At 46.0% G+C, this 22459-nt stretch overlaps 1 protein-coding gene across 1 annotated transcript in view; it reads left to right on the top strand.

The window, feature by feature from the left end:
* LOC138504843 (sodium/nucleoside cotransporter 2-like) overlaps positions 1–22459 on the top strand; it is a 239484-nt gene that overhangs the window by 194062 nt on the left and 22963 nt on the right. The window contains exons 11-14 of the mRNA XM_069625280.1: positions 3084–3209; positions 5279–5409; positions 5906–6074; positions 9400–9597. Coding sequence (XP_069481381.1) covers positions 3084–3209; positions 5279–5409; positions 5906–6074; positions 9400–9597 — 624 coding nt within the window. The remainder of the gene's footprint in view (positions 1–3083; positions 3210–5278; positions 5410–5905; positions 6075–9399; positions 9598–22459) is intronic.

Here is a 22459-nt window from a genome sequence, read left to right on the forward strand (position 1 = left end):
AGTCGGAGAAACAGATGAAGCAGGTTCACTCGTCTGTCATATTAGAGAATGATCTAGGCTAAATGATAATTGGTGGTCAGTCACCTGACCAACTTCAGGGCCCCAGTGCCTGCCCTATCACCCTCCACTGACCCCATTTTCACCCTCCATGTTGCTTCACCTCCCAAACTAGAAGGTTCAGCCATTGAAACCCCCTTCTTTCAGACCCACCAAAGGAAACAAAGCCAAAAAAAGACCCACCCACACATACCCTACCGCCAGGCCAGGGGCCCAGACCAAACCATCCAAGAACAGGAGTCCTCACTTACCAACAGACCCCCGGTCCCATTACCCATCCACTCCACAATTGACCCCCAACGAACAGCTGCTTCAACCATCCCGAAGCCCAGACAGGTGGTCCATCTTGGCAGCAACCTCCACGTAAGCCATCCCCTGCTCAATCCCCCTTCTCAAGACTTTCATGGCCCTCATTTTGGAGGACAATGAGGCATGTACAGCAGATCATATGATTACATGATACGACGTTTATTCATCACATGTTTCTTTTTCGCTGCACTTTTTGCTGAAAAACATTTTGCTGGAAAAAAAACATCGAAAAATATGGGTGCAAAGCATATAAGGAGTAGGGTGGGCTGGTGTATACGGAATAAATAATAGGGGAGGTGGGGATTGGGGCCCCCAAACAAAAAATAAATGTGATGATTTATTCGGTAAAAAAAGCCATAGAAAAATAACTGGGGATGAATGAAAATAGAACCGATAACATGATGTGTTGCAAACACCAAGGTGGCAAGATAATGCACAGGGAATTAGCATTTGTCATCATTTGCATTTACAATGATATCTACTAATTGTAATGTTATGTAATTTAACTGGGTCTGTAAAGTTCATCTTCTGCATTTATTTTAGATGCCTCTTGATCAAAAGAACCTGGTTTCTGCCTTCTTTGTATTTTAGCTTCGGTAGTTGTATGTTGCCAGAAGGCACCCTCTAAGCCCCATGTTTTGATTCCAGTCTCTTACTCTGGATTGTTTGTGAATCAAGGGAGAGTGTGGCGTTGGGATGCGTGGTGTGGAGGATAGGGCGCCTGCAGAGTTTATATAGCTCGGTGCTGTTCCAGCAGGTGTGTGCATGTAGCAGGCAGTGGATGTTGGTTAGAAAGTAGAAAATCGGGAGTTCATGCCAATTGAGGACGGGGAGTGGAGACATACTGGGTGCGGCGCACCAATGTGTGGGGTACGAAGGAGAACAGGTGGCTGAATGGGCTGTGATGGGCCTTGTCATGAAGCTTCCTTCCATGGATTGTTGGATCTAAGGTCTTTTCCGATGATGGATTTTTAGTGGCTGGTGGTAAAGGCGGGGGACAAGTGTTAAAGCTATGTCTGTCCCCCATCCTTACGATGTCTTCCTGATGTTGGTGAGGGGATTGTCTCATCCTCGCCATAACTTATGCTTCAGTCATACAGTTTTGCGAATCCATGGTGCCAGTGCATTTCAGGTGGGGTGATCCTAGGGTTGTTTAATTGCTTTAGTATTGAATTCTAGAGTCTGGTTGCCAAAAATGCCAATGAGGTGCCTCCTAGGCATGTCTTGTTGTATGGTGGCACTATGGCAAAGGCCAACTTGCTTGATCTGGGGATTTTACCTTTTACATACAGGCCCCTGTTGAATGCTTAGTGGGCTAAGGCGATGGTTATGACCAGAGCCCTGAGATGGACCGGCAGCCAATGCAAGGATCATAGCGTTGCGATGGTAGGTTCCCATCTGCATGCAGCATGCAGCCTGACCACAGGACTCTTGTTTCTCCGAAGAGAGCAGGTATTCTCTAAGGCCTACATCTTGAGACTTGCCACAAAGATATGGCTAGTGTATTTTTCACTATAAAGTGTATTAAGTTGTTGGCTAGTCACTATAACGTCAAACACTTAGCATGTATGTGTGCATGACCATTGAATGTGTGCGGGCCAAATTAAAATATTTTCAGAAAACATTAAATCAAGGCTAAGCCATAAGTAGAAGAGGAAAGAAAACTCAGGTTAGAAGAAAACAGAAATAAACCCCAATATGATCTTTAACAGCATTTTGAAGCTGAAAAAAAGAGTTAGATCTATTGTAGCAAAATGCTTAACATTGATAGAATGAGTTAATATAGACCAACAGTTCAAAGACAGAAACCTATAAAATAAAAACAAGGTAGTTGTCACAGTTGGACCTCCTTTTTGGAGAGCATGTGCCTTGGCTATTATTACAGCACTGAGGAGATGGCATTTCCATGAGTAATAGTCCAGATTCGCACCCGGAGACGACAGTTAGCCAATCAGGTGGCTGGAACAGCGAGCGTGAATACATTCTCCGCCCGCTGTTCGAGCCACCCGAGTCTCTTCCCCGGGAGGCGGCATTTATTAATTTTTTTAATATAGTGAGGCATTAGGGAGCCACTCCCTGTTGCCTCCCCACCTGACCCCCACCCACTCAAAATAGCCCTGACCTCTTCCCCACTCCCTTACTCCCTCCCGACTTACCTACTGGATTGGAACTTTGTACTACAGCCCCAGCTCTCCTCCTGTCTCCCGGCCGCCGCCATAGAATTGGAAAAGGGCCTTAGTCCATCTTTTCAATGGTGGCAGCCATATTTATTCCCCCCCCTGGGAGATTGGCTGCGCAAGGGGCGCAAATCGCCTGTTGGAGGAAAACATTCATTTGCACGCCGGTTAAACCCCAGGGTGCAAATGAGTTTCACCCCTGCAGTGAGGGGGAGCAGCCATGGCCAGTACTGGCCCACAGCACAGGCCTACCTTGGCTCAGGCTCACTGACCGTTACCGGACATGGCCACCCCCCATTGTGGTGGTGAAAGCCATATTCTAAATGTGGGACAAGAGACCAGTGCCTGAAGAGCAGGCCACTCCAGTTCATGTGTTAGGCTGTGGATCACTGGCACAAACTGCATTGTGTGGCAGTCACAATGGGGAATCAATTAAAGCCAGAAGTGTGTTGAGCTGTGGCCTAAATTCAGAAAGGCAGTGATTTGCATACAAGCGTATTTTCACACATGCTCACCAATTTTGAAATTTTGTGTATTCAGACTGAGGCACCATTATTGGTACGTCCATACTTACCAGATATGACAAAGTCAGAGGTCCACGCAGTGATGACCGGGGGCTTCGGGACCATCGCTGGCAGTGTGCTTGGAGCCTACATCTCTTTTGGGGTAAGTCAGACAAACATTATGATGATAAACTTATTTTGTTCTTTTTTAAATGTATTTCACATAAGAAAAGGTTCTCAACAACAAAAGATAGCACCATCCTTTGGAACTAAATAAATCTCTACAGCAATTGTCATGACCAAAAGTCGGAGCTCTTTAGATCGCTACATCGCCCCATAAAATAACAGCCCTAAAGCATCCCATCCAATCAATATGCCACTGGCAGTCATCATGGATTCATACAGCATTGTGAGAAGATCATAAAATCCCCTGCTACCAACACGGATCAATGAAAAAGCAATAGACACAGAAAATCAACGTAGAAAGACAAAGCACACAACGCATAAGAACTCCACGCACATCACATCCGCAACAGCGTTCATCATAAAGAGAGTTCATCAAACGCTGACCCTATGCCCGTGTAATCCTCCTCGACATCCATTCTCTTATAGATTATCTTTTCATACAACGATAATCTTTGCAACTTGCACAGCCATTGATTGCACACGTTTTCGGACAGTAGTCCTCCATCTTGAGTAGTATAATTGCATGATGTGTTCATGATGGTCCCGCGTATGAAGGTAGTATAATCTTCAATCATGTATTTGACAACAAGGTTCCTTACTGTAACTGTGACATTACCCCAACTTTTCTCTGCTCAGATCTAGCACGTAACACACCATCTGAGTAATCGAAAAATATGTTTATGATGGAAAAATCACATCATTGTCGCGTACTGTGTCAGTCTACCAAGCTAGAACTTTAATTCTAACAATAGTAGGCAACACCAGGGTATAACCACCAATCAGGCGTACAGAGTCTGAAATCTTTCTTTAGTTATTGTTTAACACCAAAATGCAACCAAAACTGCCCCGGCCCACATGCATACCCTGTCCAAAGACAAAACACATTTTTGGTCGTAGTATAAGACAAAATTAATATAAAAGCTCATTGACTGAGGGAAACCGTATCACCATGATTTGACAGATCATCGCTAGCAATCTTCTAAAAAGACCTAAAATGGACCACCACATGTGTGTTAGCAAGCTTGAAGCCCCTCACTTAGGAACAACAGAACCAAGATGCAGAGAAAGGGTTAAATATAATATATTCTAAGACTGTGTTACTTCGGACATCTCAATTCAACACCACAAAACTATGTCTGTTAACTTGAGAAAGTGAGCTTGTATGCATGGCTTGCCATTGCCAGGCTTGCATCATATAAATGACTGCAACCCGCCGAGACAGCAAAATTACAATTTCTTTCCCTGGAACCCAGTATGCACTTCACTCTTGATATATTGGCTGAATTCCTACAGTTCCAGGTCGCATACCGTTGTCACAATGTTTAGTGAAGCAAGAGTCCTGAGGAAGCACAGATGATGCAAAACACATGTCAATCTGATTCTTATTTATCAATATCCTACATATATCTGCTCTGTAGGTCACCCCATTATTTGTCATTCATGGAATCATAATGGTCTGAACTGCGCAGGATGTGAATATAGACTGCCATGACTGTAAACTTCAGAAATAGGCTGGTCATTCCATTTTTACTGGTGTACCCTGCTCAACACTGCTGCCATTCTACCAACTTAACCTCTGCAACCATGGCTGGGAAAGCCCACATCATCACACTTTAATTACACACCCTTAAGGTGTGCTGCTCAGATCTTAACATTCTACTTGGTAAACATTATTTTAGAAAAGAAGTAGGTAGAGGTCTATAATGAAACAAGTATGTCTCATCTCTGTGGGTAAAAGGAGGCTACCAAAAAGGATGCCCATTGACACAGTGTGTTGTCGGAGCAAGACCGATTTCAAAGAGGTGCATCAGCATTTGTGATGGGGTTCAAGAAAAAATGTCAAAAGAGGGCACAATAGCCCCAGCTCGCTTTAGCTGTGAGCTTGCACTAGATTTGGTAAAGAACACCTCTAGGAACAGAACACCAAATACACCCTATCAGAGCGATGTGAAAAGATCTTGCATAAGAACAGCCCTTTTTAGTCAAAAGAACCATGTTCCATGTCCTTGGCATCCCAGTGAGAGTACGTTGGTTTTACCATTTCAGATTGACGCGTCCTCCTTGATCGCGGCCTCAGTGATGGCGGCCCCTTGTGCGCTCGCCCTGTCGAAGCTGGTCTATCCTGAGGTCGAAGAATCCATGTTCAAGAGCGAAGAAGGGGTAAAGATAGAAAAAGGGTATGTTCAGAAGACTCAGGGATGCCATGTTTTTATGTTCCAAGTCGAGTTTCCTGGCACAACTATGGGCGATTGCTATGTTTTCATTCTTATTTTTATGCCTGCCATACAGCGTCTACTTCCAACACTTTCTGGCAAAACTGACATTTAGCTCAAGCTGGGGCTAGTCAATTGCAGAATGACACAACATAGGGAGGAAAGACACCACACAACAGCCACACAACAGACCAGGGCACAGGCTCCTACTGTAGCATTGAACCTTTGCATTCCTTTATTCACACATTTACCCACCTGCACTATAGGTCCTACCTGCAGCACTAAAGTAGCTTAGAGGGTGAGGCCGAGCAGCGGTGGGCGATTCTATGCCAGTGATTGGAAGCAGTGGTTCTTTTCTTTTCTTTAGAATTTCCCAAATACAGCACTTAAAGCCCACGTAGCGCTTATTGTTGAATCCGACCCTGCTTATTTGATTTGATAATTGCTCCCTTTTCTCCAGAGAGGAGAGAAATTTACTGGAAGCTGCAAGCAATGGCGCCTCTGCCTCTGTGGGACTCGTGGCCAACATCGCCGCCAACCTGATTGCCTTCATGGCTTTGCTTGAGTTTGTGAATTCTGCCTTCTCCTGGTTTGGTGGCATGGTGGATTTTCCAAAGCTCACACTCCAGGTAAGAAAACGGAACAAAAAGCTTATACCTTTGGTGGCAGGGGAGATGCTTCATCTATGGTAAATCCTTGTTTTATATCTTTACACGTTACCCTGTGCTTTATCTATGCCCACCTCCATAGTGTGGTAACACGGGGCAGAGCTACGCGTCTACTCCCAAGGGAAGCACTAATGCCCTCTTCAGATACTTAAATAAGGCTGAATCTTAGCTCACAGCTTTGAAGTTCTCTCTACAACTACTTTATTAGTAAGATCCTTGCAACCTGTTGACATCTTGCAATTTACACTGTTCTAAAAACTAAAGGTATCCTGTACCCTAAAGGGGAATTTTGGCCTGAGTGCCTTGGTTCTTGCACCAGCTCAAAGGTACAACAGTTGTTACCATTGACTAGGAAGCCATAGCTTCAAAACAATCAAAGTGTGAGGGAGGAGGGGAAGGCTGTTTCACAAAGGAAAACGTACATATATAGATAGCCTTCTTGTTAAATTCAACATTTATCAGGGATTGACTTCACTGCACTCGAGCTGTAGACACTCAGGTAACATAAATCTGAGTAACTTGGGCATGGATCCGCCTCAATCTGTTGCCATGGAGTTAGTCTTGCATTGATCCACATTTTCTGAAACTGGAGGACATTTTGAAGACATTGGATGCGGCTTGGTTATGTACCGGAGAGGAGCTGCCATGTTTGGATATCAGAGAGGAGCTAACATAGATAAATATTAGAGAGGAGCTGACACACATAGGGAAAAACAGCCAACACATATATTCCAGAGAGGAGCAGAAACAAATAGATACCAGAGAACAGCTGATAGATGTAAATATCAGAGAGGCAATAACAAGCATATATATGTATGCAACATATTGGGGAGGCGCTGACATTGCAGAGGCGTGTGCAAATGTGGGGGTGGGGGAGCTCTGACACACAAATGTCAAAGAGAGAAGTGACATGTAGATACCAGTGAGACGTTGACACACCTAGATATCGAAGCAAAGATGAAATCCACAAAATCAGAGAGGCAATGACACATAGAAATATTAGGGCAAGGATGGCACACATGGATATCAGACAGGAACTGAAACACAGATGCTAGGGATGAGCTGACACACACATTTATCAGAGGAGTGCTGTCAATAATAGGGAGGAGTTGACAAATACGCTTATGAGAGGAGAGTTGTGAAACAATAATAGAGAGGAGCTGACACACACATTTATCAGGGGAAAGCTGTAATAGGGAGAAACTGACACACATTTATCACAGGAGAGCCATCACAGACATTTATCAGAGGAGGAGCTGACATATAATAGGGAGGAGTTGACACATACATTTCAGAGAGGCTCTGTCACACAGGGAAGCCGACGCACAGATAGCAGATAGAAGCCGACACACTTAGTAATAAGGGAAGAGCTGATACCAAAGATATCAGAGAGGAGCTGAGACACAGATACCAGGGAAGCTCTGACATGCATGTCAACACACACAAATATCAGAACAGCTGAGACAGGAAGGCAACAGAGAGGAGCTGACACACATATTTATCTGTGAGACTATAACACACATAGATATTAGGGAGGCTCTGGCATATATAGATATCAGAGAGAAGGTCACATAGATGAGCTGACACACAACTTTACATCTGAAACATGCAAACTGCATTGTTAGATGTTAGAAGAATGGGACAACAAGTTCTCATATGGGCAATTAAATAGATCATTATCACCCATGTTCTCGACACCAACAATCTCCTCCAAACCTACCAATCCGGATTCAGACCCAGATGCAGCACAGAGACAGCAAGCATACAGGTGGTCGACAGCACCTCCCAACATCCTTGATGACGGCCACCCCTGCTTCCTGGTTCTTCTTGACCTCTCGGCCGCTTTCGACACAGTACACCACCAGGCGCTTTCGGACACCCTACATTGGCCCATGGGGATCAGCAACCTTGTCCTATGCTGGTTGAAGTCCTACCTCGCCAACTGCAAGCAGTTTGTTCAGATGTACTCCTCTAGAGTGCCAGTGATAGCCGTCACCTGTGGAGTCCCGCAGGGTTCCATCCTCTCCCCAGTGATCTTCGATCTTTACATGGAGCTGCTGGGAGCCTTCCTAGCCACACACAACATCCACATTCACCAATACACCAACGACACACAGCTATACCTCAAGATCGACTCCATCACGGACATCTATAGGCTCAAAACCTGCCTCTCGCTGATCCAATCTTGGATGTCCAGTGCATATTTGAAGCTCAACCACTCCAGGACCGAATTCCTACTCCTCACCAACAACCCCGAACACCCAGACATGCAGACCTGGCTATCAACCATGAATTCTGAGGGCTTCACACCCAAGCTCACCTCCTGCGCCAAGTCCCTTGGGTTCCACATCAACAAACACCTCTCCTTCAAGACACCCTTAGCTAAGAAAACTCAGACATCTTGGTATCAGCTCTCTATCCTGCGAAAAGTCAAGCCTTTCCTCCCTCTGGACAGCTTTAGATCCACTGTTCAAGCACTGGTTCTATCCCACCTGGATGGGGGCAATGCACTCCTCGAAGGCCTCCCGTCATCCTCACTTGTGCCCCTGAGAAGTGTCCTACACGCGGCTGCACGCCTCATCAATGGTCTACGCAGATACGACCACATCACCCCGGCCCTCATCGATATTCACTGGATCCAACTGCAAGCACAAACCACCTTCAAGTCTTGCTACATCATATACAAGTCAGTCTCCCTGAAGAGCAGAACACATCAGAAAGTACAGTTACTCTAACTTATTGTTCTAATTGCTGCAGGAAACTGTTGTGGCCCCCACTATGGACACGAAACAAAGGGTTTGAGGCCAACGACGTTTATTCAGCAAAAACGTCCAAACATCCCGAGAAACATGCAGAGCTCCAACCAAACCTGTATCTTGTACACTCCGTGCCTGGGTAAACATCTTTGCCTGGTCACAGGGAGTGAAATAGAAGGGGTGGGCTGGGCAAAGGGTAGGGTGAACCTGGATTCAGGCAAGAAAGGGTGGGGCTTGAACCCAATGGGGGAAAGAAGCAGAAACCTAAGAGATAAGGAAACCCTTCAAAACTTAAGCCACCACGGAAACCCTTCAAATGCAGACACAGAACATGATGACAATGAGTGGACGAGCCAGATTATTAGGATCTTTTTTATGAGATAGATGATTGATACGTTCTTGTTGCAAAATTATAGGTGTGATTAGATTTGTTTGTGGTTTTTAAAAAAATGCATTCACGTTTTGTGATAGATCTGCTGAAAAATAAATACAATCAAGGAATAATTCACATTGTTTTCCCTGTTTTCCAGCTCATCCTGTCCTATATTTTCATGCCAGTAGCCTTCATGATGGGGGTGCAGTGGGAGGAAGCTCTGATGGTTGGTGAAATGTTGGGGACAAAAATCATCCTTAACGAATTTGTTGCCTACCGACAACTCTCTCTGTACAAGAACCTGCGGCTCTCCGGCGTGGAGGAAGTGATCAACGGCACTAAGCAGTGGATTTCTGTAAGTCATCCTCGCAATTCAGTCTCGGGGGGTAGAGAAAGAGCCGGTCCCTGCCTGTGAAGTCTCTAGATCCCACTCTGGGTTCTGGATTCCCCATTCAGTGTATGGACATCCTGTGGACTTAGTACGCAGTTATGCAGGAGGGCCAAAAAGGGCAACACCTGCCCTGTGCATTCTTCCATTTTATAACAAGCAGGCCTCTTCATGAGTGCAGGACCTGAATGTTGTGTGTCACGGGCTGGCTGCAAATCCACAGCAGTGCATATTGGGGACCAAGCCATTGATAATTGGGGACTGATGATTTAAGTATAACAGTTATACATACAAAAAATCCCAAAACAAAAATTGCATGTTTGCATTTTTGCTTGCGCTCAAGAGAGCATGCTCTTGCTAGAGGACTAGGGCCCTAAGTAAGGTGGCGTACAAAAGAGGGCATAGACTCACACATTACTGCATAGCAAGGGGCAACTTTAAAACACAATGGGGCACCATGGGGAGTCAGCATACAGAGGTTAGCAAAGGCCTGCACAGTAATAATATATAGATAAGGAACGGGGAAACATTGGGGCAGTAGAGCACACAGGTTAGGAGAGCCACACACAGTCACAATATATATACAGGGTAACACAGGGTGGTGGCATACATAGGTTAGCAAAGACTTGCACAATGATAAGCGGGAGCAGTAAGACACAAGGGTCAACATAGCCTCAATCTGCAATATTTATAAATAAATGTAACAGTCTTCCCTGATGAAGTGCCACAAATAGCTAAGGACATCATCACATAGTAATATGCGCTTTGAAGCATCTTGCTCGCAATGCAGCGCTATACAAAACACCAATAAACTAAAATTCTAATAGAAATACCACATATAATGGGGAAAGTGGCAGAAATCAGGCAGGGGCCTTCGAGGCCTGGACTCAGGGCTAAAAGGTACCGCAAAATGACCACCTAATGGATCGAAGCGATGAAAAAGGTAGGAGTGCACTGTGCGACAATCGTAAGGGTAAGAAGTACAGTAGCTTGGGGGCACGAGAATCTGCATACACTCCACATGCGCCTCATTTAGGCAATTAATGGTGGGCAAACCCGATCCCATCTGACATTCATCACATGAGGAGAGACATGTATGCTCATTTAGGTCCACGAGGCTCGCCTAATGCAGCCTAAAGTGGCTTCCTATAACGACAACCTTGACTATGAGTCACACAATGGCTAACTCTCAGGACAAACATGCTGCGACCTTCCTCCATCCTTCTGTGGAATGCACAGAAAAGGGTGCTGGCAGGACAGCCACATTACTTCCATGCATGGGCTTGCATGCCACGGATTGGGAGAGGAAAGGCCTATCCCAATGCTTTTCTTGGCTTTGTTATGGTTATGTTTGAGGTTCAAGTTACGGGTTGGGTTAAAACTGATAATCTATGCATGCTCAAATGACACACATTGATAAACTCAAATGTTATAAGTGCTAAACCGTTTACCCAGCAGGACGGGATCCCGCATTAACTACAAATGGCTACACTTACATTAATAACATCAAACCTCCAAGGCTTGGCACCCCCTATCAAGAGAAGATGCGTGGCTGGGTGGGGTCAGCTGTACATTCCCCATGCCACGGGAAGAGGGGTGTTTCCACACTGATTCACAAGCGGGTCCCTATTCAAATCCAAAATACCATCACCGATAGGGATGGCAGATACACTCACCTGCAAGGACGCATATACCAACTCCCCATCACCTTATTGAACCTATACGCCCCCATGACAGACACCCTGGCATTCTTCACTCATACCTTTACAGTCTGAGCACACCTCCTGGGGTGTCTGCCAGTAGTGGGAGACGATTTCTATTTGGCCATTAATTCCACCCAAGACCGGCAGAGCGCTAGTACAATTAATTCAGTGAATCTGAGGAAACGGCGCGCCTTGCAGGTGCTAAGGACCAATCTGAGATGTATGAGACACAAACATAGTGATCAGAGGGAATATACCTTTTTCTCCCACAGTCATGGTATGTACTCTCGAATTGACTATTTGTTACTCCCAGCTAATTCTTTATATATAGTTTTCAAAGGTAGCGGGCGCCCCTCTCTCGACAGAACAAGGCCTGATAACCTGTTCAGTGGTTATTAACCACTTGAGAGTTCGCAGCCACTGCTTTTACTCACTGTGCCTTTCACAGATGGGAAATATCCATTTGCATATCAGTCTTTGTCCTGCCCAGGGGCAGTCCAGCACCGAAATGCAATGGCAATTCCAACCTGAACGAGAGTACCACCAGCAACCCCATACACGTGTTTCACCCTTGTTGGGGATCATCAGTGAGGTGAAGCTGATGCCTCTCTAAGCACAGTGAGAGGGAGACCACGTCTGGTTGCCCCCAGGAGACCTAGGGTTACCAATCCCAGGTTCCTTGAAATTTAGTTTTCAAAGGTAGCGGGCGCCCCTCTCTCGACAGAACAAGGCCTGATAACCTGTTCAGTGGTTATTAACCACTTGAGAGTTCGCAGCCACTGCTTTTACTCACTGTGCCTTTCACAGATGGGAAATATCCATTTGCATTTCAGTCTTTGTCCTGCCCAGGGGCAGTCCAGCACCGAAATGCAATGGCAATTCCAACCTGAACGAGAGTACCACCAGCAACCCCATACACGTGTTTCACCCTTGTTGGGGATCATCAGTGAGGTGAAGCTGATGCCTCTCTAAGCACAGTGAGAGGGAGACCACGTCTGGTTGCCCCCAGGAGACCTAGGGTTACCAATCCCAGGTTCCTTGAAATTTAGTTTTCAAAGGTAGCGGGCGCCCCTCTCTCGACAGAACAAGGCCTGATAACCTGTTCAGTGGTTATTAACCACTTGAGAGTTCGCAGCCACTGCTTTTACTCACTGTGCCTTTCACAGATGGGAAATATCCATTTGCATATCAGTCTTTGTCCTGCCCAGGGGCAGTCCAGCACCGAAATGCAATGGCAATTCCAACCTGAACGAGAGTACCACCAGCAACCCCATACACGTGTTTCACCCTTGTTGGGGATCATCAGTGAGGTGAAGCTGATGCCTCTCTAAGCACAGTGAGAGGGAGACCACGTCTGGTTGCCCCCAGGAGACCTAGGGTTACCAATCCCAGGTTCCTTGAAATTTAGTTTTCAAAGGTAGCGGGCGCCCCTCTCTCGACAGAACAAGGCCTGATAACCTGTTCAGTGGTTATTAACCACTTGAGAGTTCGCAGCCACTGCTTTTACTCACTGTGCTTTTCACAGATGGGAAATATCCATTTGCATATCAGTCTTTGTCCTGCCCAGGGGCAGTCCAGCACCGAAATGCAATGGCAATTCCAACCTGAACGAGAGTACCATCAGCAACCCCATACACGTGTTTCACCCTTGTTGGGGATCATCAGTGAGGTGAAGCTGATGCCTCTCTAAGCACAGTGAGAGGGAGACCACGTCTGGTTGCCCCCAGGAGACCTAGGGTTACCAATCCCAGGTTCCTTGAAATTTAGTTTTCAAAGGTAGCGGGCGCCCCTCTCTCGACAGAACAAGGCCTGATGACCTGTTCAGTGGTTATTAACCACTTGAGAGTTCGCAGCCACTGCTTTTACTCACTGTGCCTTTCACAGATGGGAAATATCCATTTGCATATCAGTCTTTGTCCTGCCCAGGGGCAGTCCAGCACCGAAATGCAATGGTAATTCCAACCTGAACGAGAGTACCACCAGCAACCCCATACACGTGTTTCACCCTTGTTGGGGATCATCAGTGAGGTGAAGCTGATGCCTCTCTAAGCACAGTGAGAGGGAGACCACGTCTGGTTGCCCCCAGGAGACCTAGGGTTACCAATCCCAGGTTCCTTGAAATTTAGTTTTCAAAGGTAGCGGGCGCCCCTCTCTCGACAGAACAAGGCCTGATAACCTGTTCAGTGGTTATTAACCACTTGAGAGTTCGCAGCCACTGCTTTTACTCACTGTGACTTTCACAGATGGGAAATATCCATTTGCATATCAGTCTTTGTCCTGCCCAGGGGCAGTCCAGCACCGAAATGCAATGGCAATTCCAACCTGAACGAGAGTACCACCAGCAACTCCATACACGTGTTTCACCCTTGTTGGGGATCATCAGTGAGGTGAAGCTGATGCCTCTCTAAGCACAGTGAGAGGGAGACCACGTCTGGTTGCCCCCAGGAGACCTAGGGTTACCAATCCCAGGTTCCTTGAAATTTAGTTTTCAAAGGTAGCGGGCGCCCCTCTCTCGACAGAACAAGGCCTGATAACCTGTTCAGTGGTTATTAACCACTTGAGAGTTCGCAGCCACTGCTTTTACTCACTGTGCCTTTCACAGATGGGAAATATCCATTTGCATATCAGTCTTTGTCCTGCCCAGGGGCAGTCCAGCACCGAAATGCAATGGCAATTCCAACCTGAACGAGAGTACCACCAGCAACCCCATACACGTGTTTCACCCTTGTTGGGGATCATCAGTGAGGTGAAGCTGATGCCTCTCTAAGCACAGTGAGAGGGAGACCACGTCTGGTTGCCCCCAGGAGACCTAGGGTTACCAATCCCAGGTTCCTTGAAATTTAGTTTTCAAAGGTAGCGGGCGCCCCTCTCTCGACAGAACAAGGCCTGATAACCTGTTCAGTGGTTATTAACCAAAGGGGTTGTTAAGGGGGCAACCAGACGTAGACTCCCTGCTCACTGTACTTAGAGAGGCTCAGCTTCACCTCACTGATGATGCCCAACAAGGCTGAAACACGTGTATGGGGTTGCTGATGGTACTCTTGTTCAGAGAGGAATTGCCATAGCATTTCGGTGCTGGACTGCTCTTGTGGGCGGGACAAAGATTGATATGCAAATGGATATTTCCCATCTGTGAAGGTACAGTGAGCAAAAAGCAATGGCTGCGAACTCTCAATGTGGTTAATAACCACTGAACAGGTTATCATGCCTTGTTCTTTCGAGAGAGGGGCGCCTGCTACCTTTTTTGTAATTCTTTATATATGGCTGAAGACTGCACTATACTCCCTACTCCTCTGTCGGATAATGCGCTGAAGGGGTGTCACGGTATTAGTTTTATGGCGGTACGATAACCTTCTTGCCAAATGACGGTATATCATGTTTATCGCGGTATAGCAGGTGGAGTTAACTAATCTTAACAAATATTTCCTTAAAAGGTCATAAATTGTCAGATTTATCATCGCAAATAAAACCAGGCACCCAGGGCCACACCTGGGTTTTTCACTATGCTTTCCACTGAAATGCCACCCCTTGCTTCCAGCAAACACAACAAAAACACATGTGTGGAGAGGGAGGGGGAAAAAACTGCTGTGATGGGCAATAGCTTTTCTTAAGTGGTCATTTAGGCTTTTAGCTCCCCCACTGGCTACTGGTGAAGATGAACATGTTACCATCTTGATAATCTGCATGCCACAGATCAATGGAGGCTGATGGTAGTATGTGCTTGTGCACATCCACACACACACACACACACACGCACTCTCTATATCTTTACGTTACAGCCTTTAGTTTACTTGCGGGCCAAAAGGTGTTCAGTAATCATGGACAAGTTACCCTTTGGTATGGCAGCAGGGAATACTTGCAGAGATGAGTGTATTTCGTGGTGTGACTTATTATATGTAAATTCAATGATAGAACCAGGGAAATCTCCCCCATAGTCATATGTTTAGAAAACATTATCCATTATAAATATATAAAACCCAAAGCCACCAAACCCAAAGTAAATCCTTTTCCTTCTTGGCTGGAAGCAAATATAGTGATATTTTATTTTCAAAAAGGGCCGCATCCGGACGAATGCAGCTCTTATCGCCCAATATCGTTAATTAACTCTGTTGCCAAGATTTTGGCAAAATGTCTGGCACAAAGGATGGAGGAAATACTGCCATCTTTGATACATAAAGAGCAGATGTGCTTCATCCAAAATAGGCATTCAGGTTGACAACATACGTAGGCTACCACACATTCTCGCTGATGCCTCTGACCCAGGAGATGTCATCCTGGCTGTAGACACTGAAAAGGCTTTTCACAAAGTGCAGTGGGAATTTATGTTCATGGTCCTGGCAGAATATGGCTTCCCGGCCTCATCTATCAGTCTAATTCAATTGTTAAATACCCAACCTACAGGGTCTGTGGTCACAAATGGCATAACATCTCCTCCGTTTAATTTCCAATCGGGTACGAGACAAGGGTGCCCACTCTGACCCCTCTTATATGCTCTGTCCATAGAACCATAGGCTGTTAAATTGTGAACCGATCCGGATTGGTCGGGCATTAAGCGGGGAACAGATAAACACTGGGTATCCTTTTATACTGATGACTTGTTGTTGTACGTCAGTCAATACCCGGCCTCTCACCCAAGGGTCTGATATCTGTTCAAGAATATGGGCCAATGGCAGGATACAAGATTAACTGGGGCATATCCGAGATCCTTCCACTACGATGCGATATCCCTCTTTCAGTTGCAACTGCACCATATGAAATATCTAGGGATCAATACCAGTGCCTCTATCCATGAGCTTCGGGACTTAAACTATGCACATATATTCTATATCGCATCCGACTAGACTTATCGAGATGGGGTAATATGACTCTCTCCCTGATGGGCAGAATAAATGCCCTGAAAATGGACTTGATGCCAAAACTACTGTACGTTGCTGTGATGCTACCATCCAGTCCCACCCCTAAAATGTTCAAAGAGTTGAATGTTGCCATATCCAAGTTCATTTGGCGCGGGGAAAAAACAGACCTACAAATAACAGTCCTTCAGGCGGAGTAATCTGATGGGGGATTGGCACTACCTTCATGGAAGAGCTATTATCAAGCAGAACAGATCTGTTGGGAGAAAAGGTGGCTGGATCCCAGTGATGCAGCTAGCTGGAGGGACATAGAACTAACTATAATGACCTCCTTGACCCCGATAGAAGTTTTGGATATGACTCCAACTAAGCTACCATAGCGAATCAAATCTCATCCTATAATAGAACCAACAATCACACAATGACATAGGCTGCAATCACAACAGGGTGTAATCACCAAATTGCCGCCTGTATGGAACTGGGTATGTGCGCTGTTATCATTTGGTATTAAATATAAACTACATCCTCAACAAGACACAATGTGGTCACAGGTCCAATTAATGAACCTTTGGTAAGGCAATGAAATTCTGCCTTTCCAGGCTGGGCACTGCATGCCGGGCCTTTCGGCAGGGAACTAGCTTCAATATGGGGCGCTTTGCACTGTGATTGAAAAACACACTACCGACACCAGATGGCAAGCTACCCCTGCCCCCTGTGAATTAGAGATGGAACTACATCTAGACACATTCCCACGTCTCCGCACAATGTAGGCAGAAATCACGCTCTGGCGACCGCGTGGACTAGCGACCTCAATGTCTCTATTGACACCGGAGACATATTTGACTACTTCACAGCCATACCAGAGACCTCACTGAACATCAAGACAGGGAGGTACATTTCAAGATTATTTCAACGAATGTACTATACCCCGGCTAGACTATTTAGGATGGGCTGACTCAAACCGTGACATGTTGGCGCGGATGTACAGAGATAGGCACTATAGGTCATGTCCTATGGTCCTGTCCACGGTTTATAGTCATAATGTCGAAAAAAAAATGTCGACAGACAAAAATGTCGAAAAAAAAATGTCGAAAATAATAATGTCGACATCCTATACTTATAATGTAAAAAGTCATTTTTTCGAAAAAAAAATGTCGACATTTTTTTTTTGACATTATGACTATAAACCCTTAAAACTATCAACACCTCACCCAACACCCCCCTGCCACCCCCCCCACACCCCCCAACCACCCTTTCACCCCTCATACTCAACACATACCAATTATTTATTTATTTATTTATTTATTTATTTATTCAATAATTAAATAAATAAAAATTGTATTTACTATGGGGGGGTCCCCCCACCAACCCCCCTCACCCAACACCCCCCTGCCGCCCCCCCACACCCCCCCAACCACCCTTTCACCCCTCATACTCAACACATACCAATTATTTATTTATTTATTTATTTATTTATTTATTTATTTATTCAATAATTAAATAAATAAAAATTGTATTTACTATGGGGGGGCCCCCCCCAACCCCCCCTCACCCAACACCCCCCTGCCACCCCCCCACACCCCCCCAACCACCCCTCATACTCAACACATCATATATATATTTATTTATTTATTTATGCATACACTAAATTAATGTCGAAAAAATATCGAATAATGTCGACATTTTTGTTTGTCGACATTATTGTTTTTCGACATTAATTTGTCGACATTTTGACTGTCGACATTATTGATGTCGACATTATGACTGCACACCCCTGTCCACATCTGATGACCTATTGGCACATGATTCATGAACAAATATCCAGCATAGGGGGGCCCACTTCACACTGACACCTCAAACCATGTTATTTGAGTCTGGTAGCAGCAACTGGCACGAGGATGCGCTCACTCGCAGACTGATGTGCATTATGTTCTTTATGGCACACAAACTCATAGTTTCACAATGGAAAACGAGTTCACCAACCACTAAAGCATTTTTGCCCAGACTGTTGTCAAAGATCTGTGCACTGGAACATGCTGCTTTTAAATGACGCTGCAGGACCAATATAACACAAGTAGATAGATTCTGGGAACTATTAGACCCATATATCTGACAGGGTGGCTAATACCACCACCTGTGGACACACTATCACTAACAAAGTGTTGCTGTGTTGTCACGTGGGCCAGGAGATCTAGGGGTCTGGAAAAGGACACTGGTTCCCACTGGGGGAGGAAGGGAAATATACCAAGGAGAAAATGAGGATCTTCCAGGAGCTTAGTGGGAGGGCAAGGGCAAGGCCGATAAGGTAATCCGATCATATTTTCATATATCGGGGAAGGGAGGTAGGCTGAATGACAATTGTCCAATTGCATCACTATGTACACATATCACAACATCCATTGACATACGACACTGGACACATCTAACGAGATCCCTCCAATCTATTATGTATGGCCATCATGTTATGATCTACACTTACACAATTTGAAATTATATCGTCACAAATACTGAAGATGCATCTGGGGGGGGGTTGGGAGGGATAATGGGGGGCCATGTTGGCCAAGTTACTAGAGGGTTTCATGTATGATTATGACGGGTGTTAATTTATATGTTGATTTGCAAGCCCTTAGGCCATCGCTATGTTTTATGTTCTTAGGTTCAATGTTTTGTGAAAAAAATAAAAACAAACAGAATGTTAAAATAAAAAAGAAATACCACATATAAATCTAGATAAAAGGATATAACCGCAGGGTAACAACCCAAAATCAAGCGTTTTGCAGTAATGAGCAATGGCCATGAAGAGAAGGAATACAACATCTGGGGCAAGGTGGCATACAGAAGGACGAAATGTGTATCCTCATATAGTAAGGTAGTACTGATAATTCACTACTATGTGATATTGGACTCAACATACAGATGAGCATCTGCCTAGATGTTGTAAGGAAACCAGGAAAGGGTGACATGCAGAAAAGAGGAAGGATAGTCCAATACAATCATTTTCAAGAAAGGATGAGCTTAGGAAGGATGAAGTAAAAATTTAGATGTGACGTAAGCCTGACCTCAAACACATTGTAGTAGGAAGGAGACATGTAACACGACTTCACTGCAGATGGTATAATGAAGGGCTTCAAACGTTAGCATTTATGTAAAGACATAGATTACTGCTGTGATGTTATGCTAGTTTCTTTGCCTCTCGCAGCTTCATCCATTGCTGATATCTCCCAAAATATTATTACTGTGCAGGGATATCCTACCCTCTGTATGTCATCTCTCCCACCCATGTTGATCTTTTACTGTAGCGATAAACCACGTTGCTGGAGACTGGTAAAATTGGTAAGATGTAGGAGTCATTGCAGATCTGTTATGATTCCTGCCCCTCATGTCCCCAGCCCTCCAAGATGTCAGGCTGGAGCCAGGCCACAATCACCTACATGGCCCTCAAGGGCCTCTTCATCCCTCCAAAGACCCACTTGGAGTCAGACTTGGCACTTGTGGCACCAGACTCACTCACTCCCATAGGATAACATTGGGGATTGGACTTGTAGTGCATTGTTGGGGACAAGATGGATGCCCCCAGATATTTCGGTTCCCAGAACTGCATGTGCAGTCTAGTCTTTTGGGTGTGGTTCAGCCCAGAGACACCTGGGATACCCAGAGACTATTTAAGCCACGCCCAGGCTGAGAAACATGCTTTGTGTTTTCTGCACCTGCAGCATGACACTCACTGTGCTCGGATCGGTCTCCAGTAGGCCTGCATCTTTCTTCTGCGCTCAGCTCCTACAAGAACACTGTTAGGAACAGCCTTACCCTGCGGTGCATTTGCCCATCGTTCGTCTCTCCTTCTTTTCGGCGGGCATCTTCGGTGGTGTCATTCCCATCCCGGCACGCCACTTCCTAAGGAAAAGGGAAAAGAACAGAAAAAAGACATTAGTAAGCATTCAGCAAATCTTCGCTTATTTTTTAAAGACTGTACGAGCTTCAAACGCTTACCTGAATGTCAGCCGCTCTGGGGGAACTCTGTCTCCAGAACTTCTCATCCATCTGCAAGAGGGAAAAGACACACCAGGTTAGCGTGGAAACATCTAGAGGCGCCGCATACCACGCTTACTCACCGCATTTCTTCTTCATAACCGGCATCCATGCTGAAAACGTTGTGGCACCTAAACGACACAGAAAAACAACTCAGTTCAATACAAATACGAAGGGTCACATCGCGCTCTCACTCACCTTCAGCGCTACTCATCTCAGCAGCACGTTGCCATCCCCGAACGCTGGCCATCATCTAAGGAGGGAAAGGAGCGAAGTTAGAGAACTGTTAAAAAAACTCCTTATACTTACCTGTCGGACTCTTGCCAGTGATGTAAGTAGGCAGCAACGAGCCCGCATCAATCAAAGCGCCCCTGTGCTGAAAGCAGGATGGAGAGCACACTTTCCAAGAAAACAAGGTGAGCTTTGGATCAAAGGGAGGGGTTGGACCCTGGGGAAGAAGTGGTTCAAGCACACAGAGACAATAGGGAGTTAAACTCTACCAATCCTGTGTTTCAGGCCCAGTGTCCAGTCGAGTAGACTCCAGGGAAGGGTTTGAGGTTGTAAGAGGTCAGAACAGGCTGAGTGACGTCCCCATGGATACCAGGTGAGCGTTACAGAACACAAAGCCTCACATCAAAATCCACCTGAGTGTCATGGAGACGTCAGAAACCGACCAGTTAGCCCAAATGTTGGGGTAGCTACATTCCGAAGTACATGCAGCCAGGCAGGAGACCAACACCCTGAGGAGAGAGCTGATAGTAGCCAAAGAACGCACTGATGATTTAAGCCGGCAACTTCTCCAGTCACAAGTAGGGCATGCACCATTGCCGGGAAGTGTGCCCTCGATGCCAGCACCATCAGCCAATCCCGTTCAGATAACCCTTCCTGGGGCAGTTCCCTTGGCCCCGCCCGAACGATTTACGGGGTATCCCAAGAGGTTTGCAACGTTCATGAACCAGTGCCGCCTGCACTTCCTTTGTAGACCAGGGGCCTTTCCGAATGACCAATCACGGGTCGCTTTTGTGCTATCCTACCTGAGTGGTAGCGCCGCGGACTGGTCTGTACCCTTTGTGGCCCAAGACGATCCTTTGCTGCATGACTTCAGGGGCTTTCAGCAGGAGATGGAAAAGCTGTTCGCCCCCGTCGTACTCATGGGCAGGCATTAGACAACAAACTTCTGTCTCTACGCCAAGGGAATCAAGACCTATTAACATCATAGCCACATTCAATAGACTCGTAGTTGAAGCAGAATGGCCAGTGGAGAAGTGAACCATGTTATTTCATCAGGGGTTGCGGGGGGAGCTCAAGGATGTTCTCACACAAGTAGTAAACCCCCCGAAAGACTGCTCAGAATTCATTGACCTTGTTGTTCAACTGGATCCTAGGTTGCAGGACCGAAGAGCAGATCGAACCAGACCGGATCCTCGCCCTATGTATGTGCATTCAAAGGACAATATTGCCCGCACAACGGAAGGTTCAGGAGAACCAATGCAAATTGGGGGGGGGGGGTCAGATCCCCCTTGACTAAAGCGGAAAGGGATAAAAGGAGACAGCAGCAGTTATGTCTGTACTGTGGAAGGTCAGGTCATTTCCTTAAAGAGTGCCCTGTGAAGCCACCGAGGACGACAGTAGGGGCCACGGACAAGGAAGATACCATCAAGGAATCTGAAAACTCCCCAGCCAAGCAAGTGTAGGGGTCCACTTGTCGAGCAAAGAAAGTGAACTACAGACCTCCCATTTTTCACTATATGTGGTCTTGATCAATCGCCAACAACCATCTCGGATGCACGCAGTAAGAGCGTACATTGACAGTGGAGCCGTTGGGAATTACATCAACCTGGATCTTGCGGTAAAGTTGGGGCTTTCGTTACGCCCTAAATCAACCACCGACACTGTTACCACTGTCGACGGCACGGAAATAGCTTCTGGTCCAGTATCCCAATGCACTGCAGCTTTAACCCTTCTGTGCCACGATGGACACCAAGGATCTATCGTTTTCGACCTCATTAAGGCACCACGGTTCCGGTTGATTTTGGGAATGCCATGGTTGGTAGCTCACAATCCTCGAATCGATTGGCGAGCAAAAGAATTGGCCTTTCCGAGACTTGCGCCCACACATGTTATCCCCAATAGAAACAACCAATAGACACCAGAACCTCCACGCTTGCGACTGTGGCAATCGGCACCCTACCAAGTGAATACCAGGAATTTCAAGATGTCTTTCAGAAAGAACAGGCTAGTACC

This window comes from Ambystoma mexicanum, chromosome 11 (genome assembly GCF_040938575.1).
Source record: "Ambystoma mexicanum isolate Mex_15411 chromosome 11, UKY_AmexF1_1, whole genome shotgun sequence".
Lineage (NCBI taxonomy): Eukaryota > Metazoa > Chordata > Amphibia > Caudata > Ambystomatidae > Ambystoma > Ambystoma mexicanum.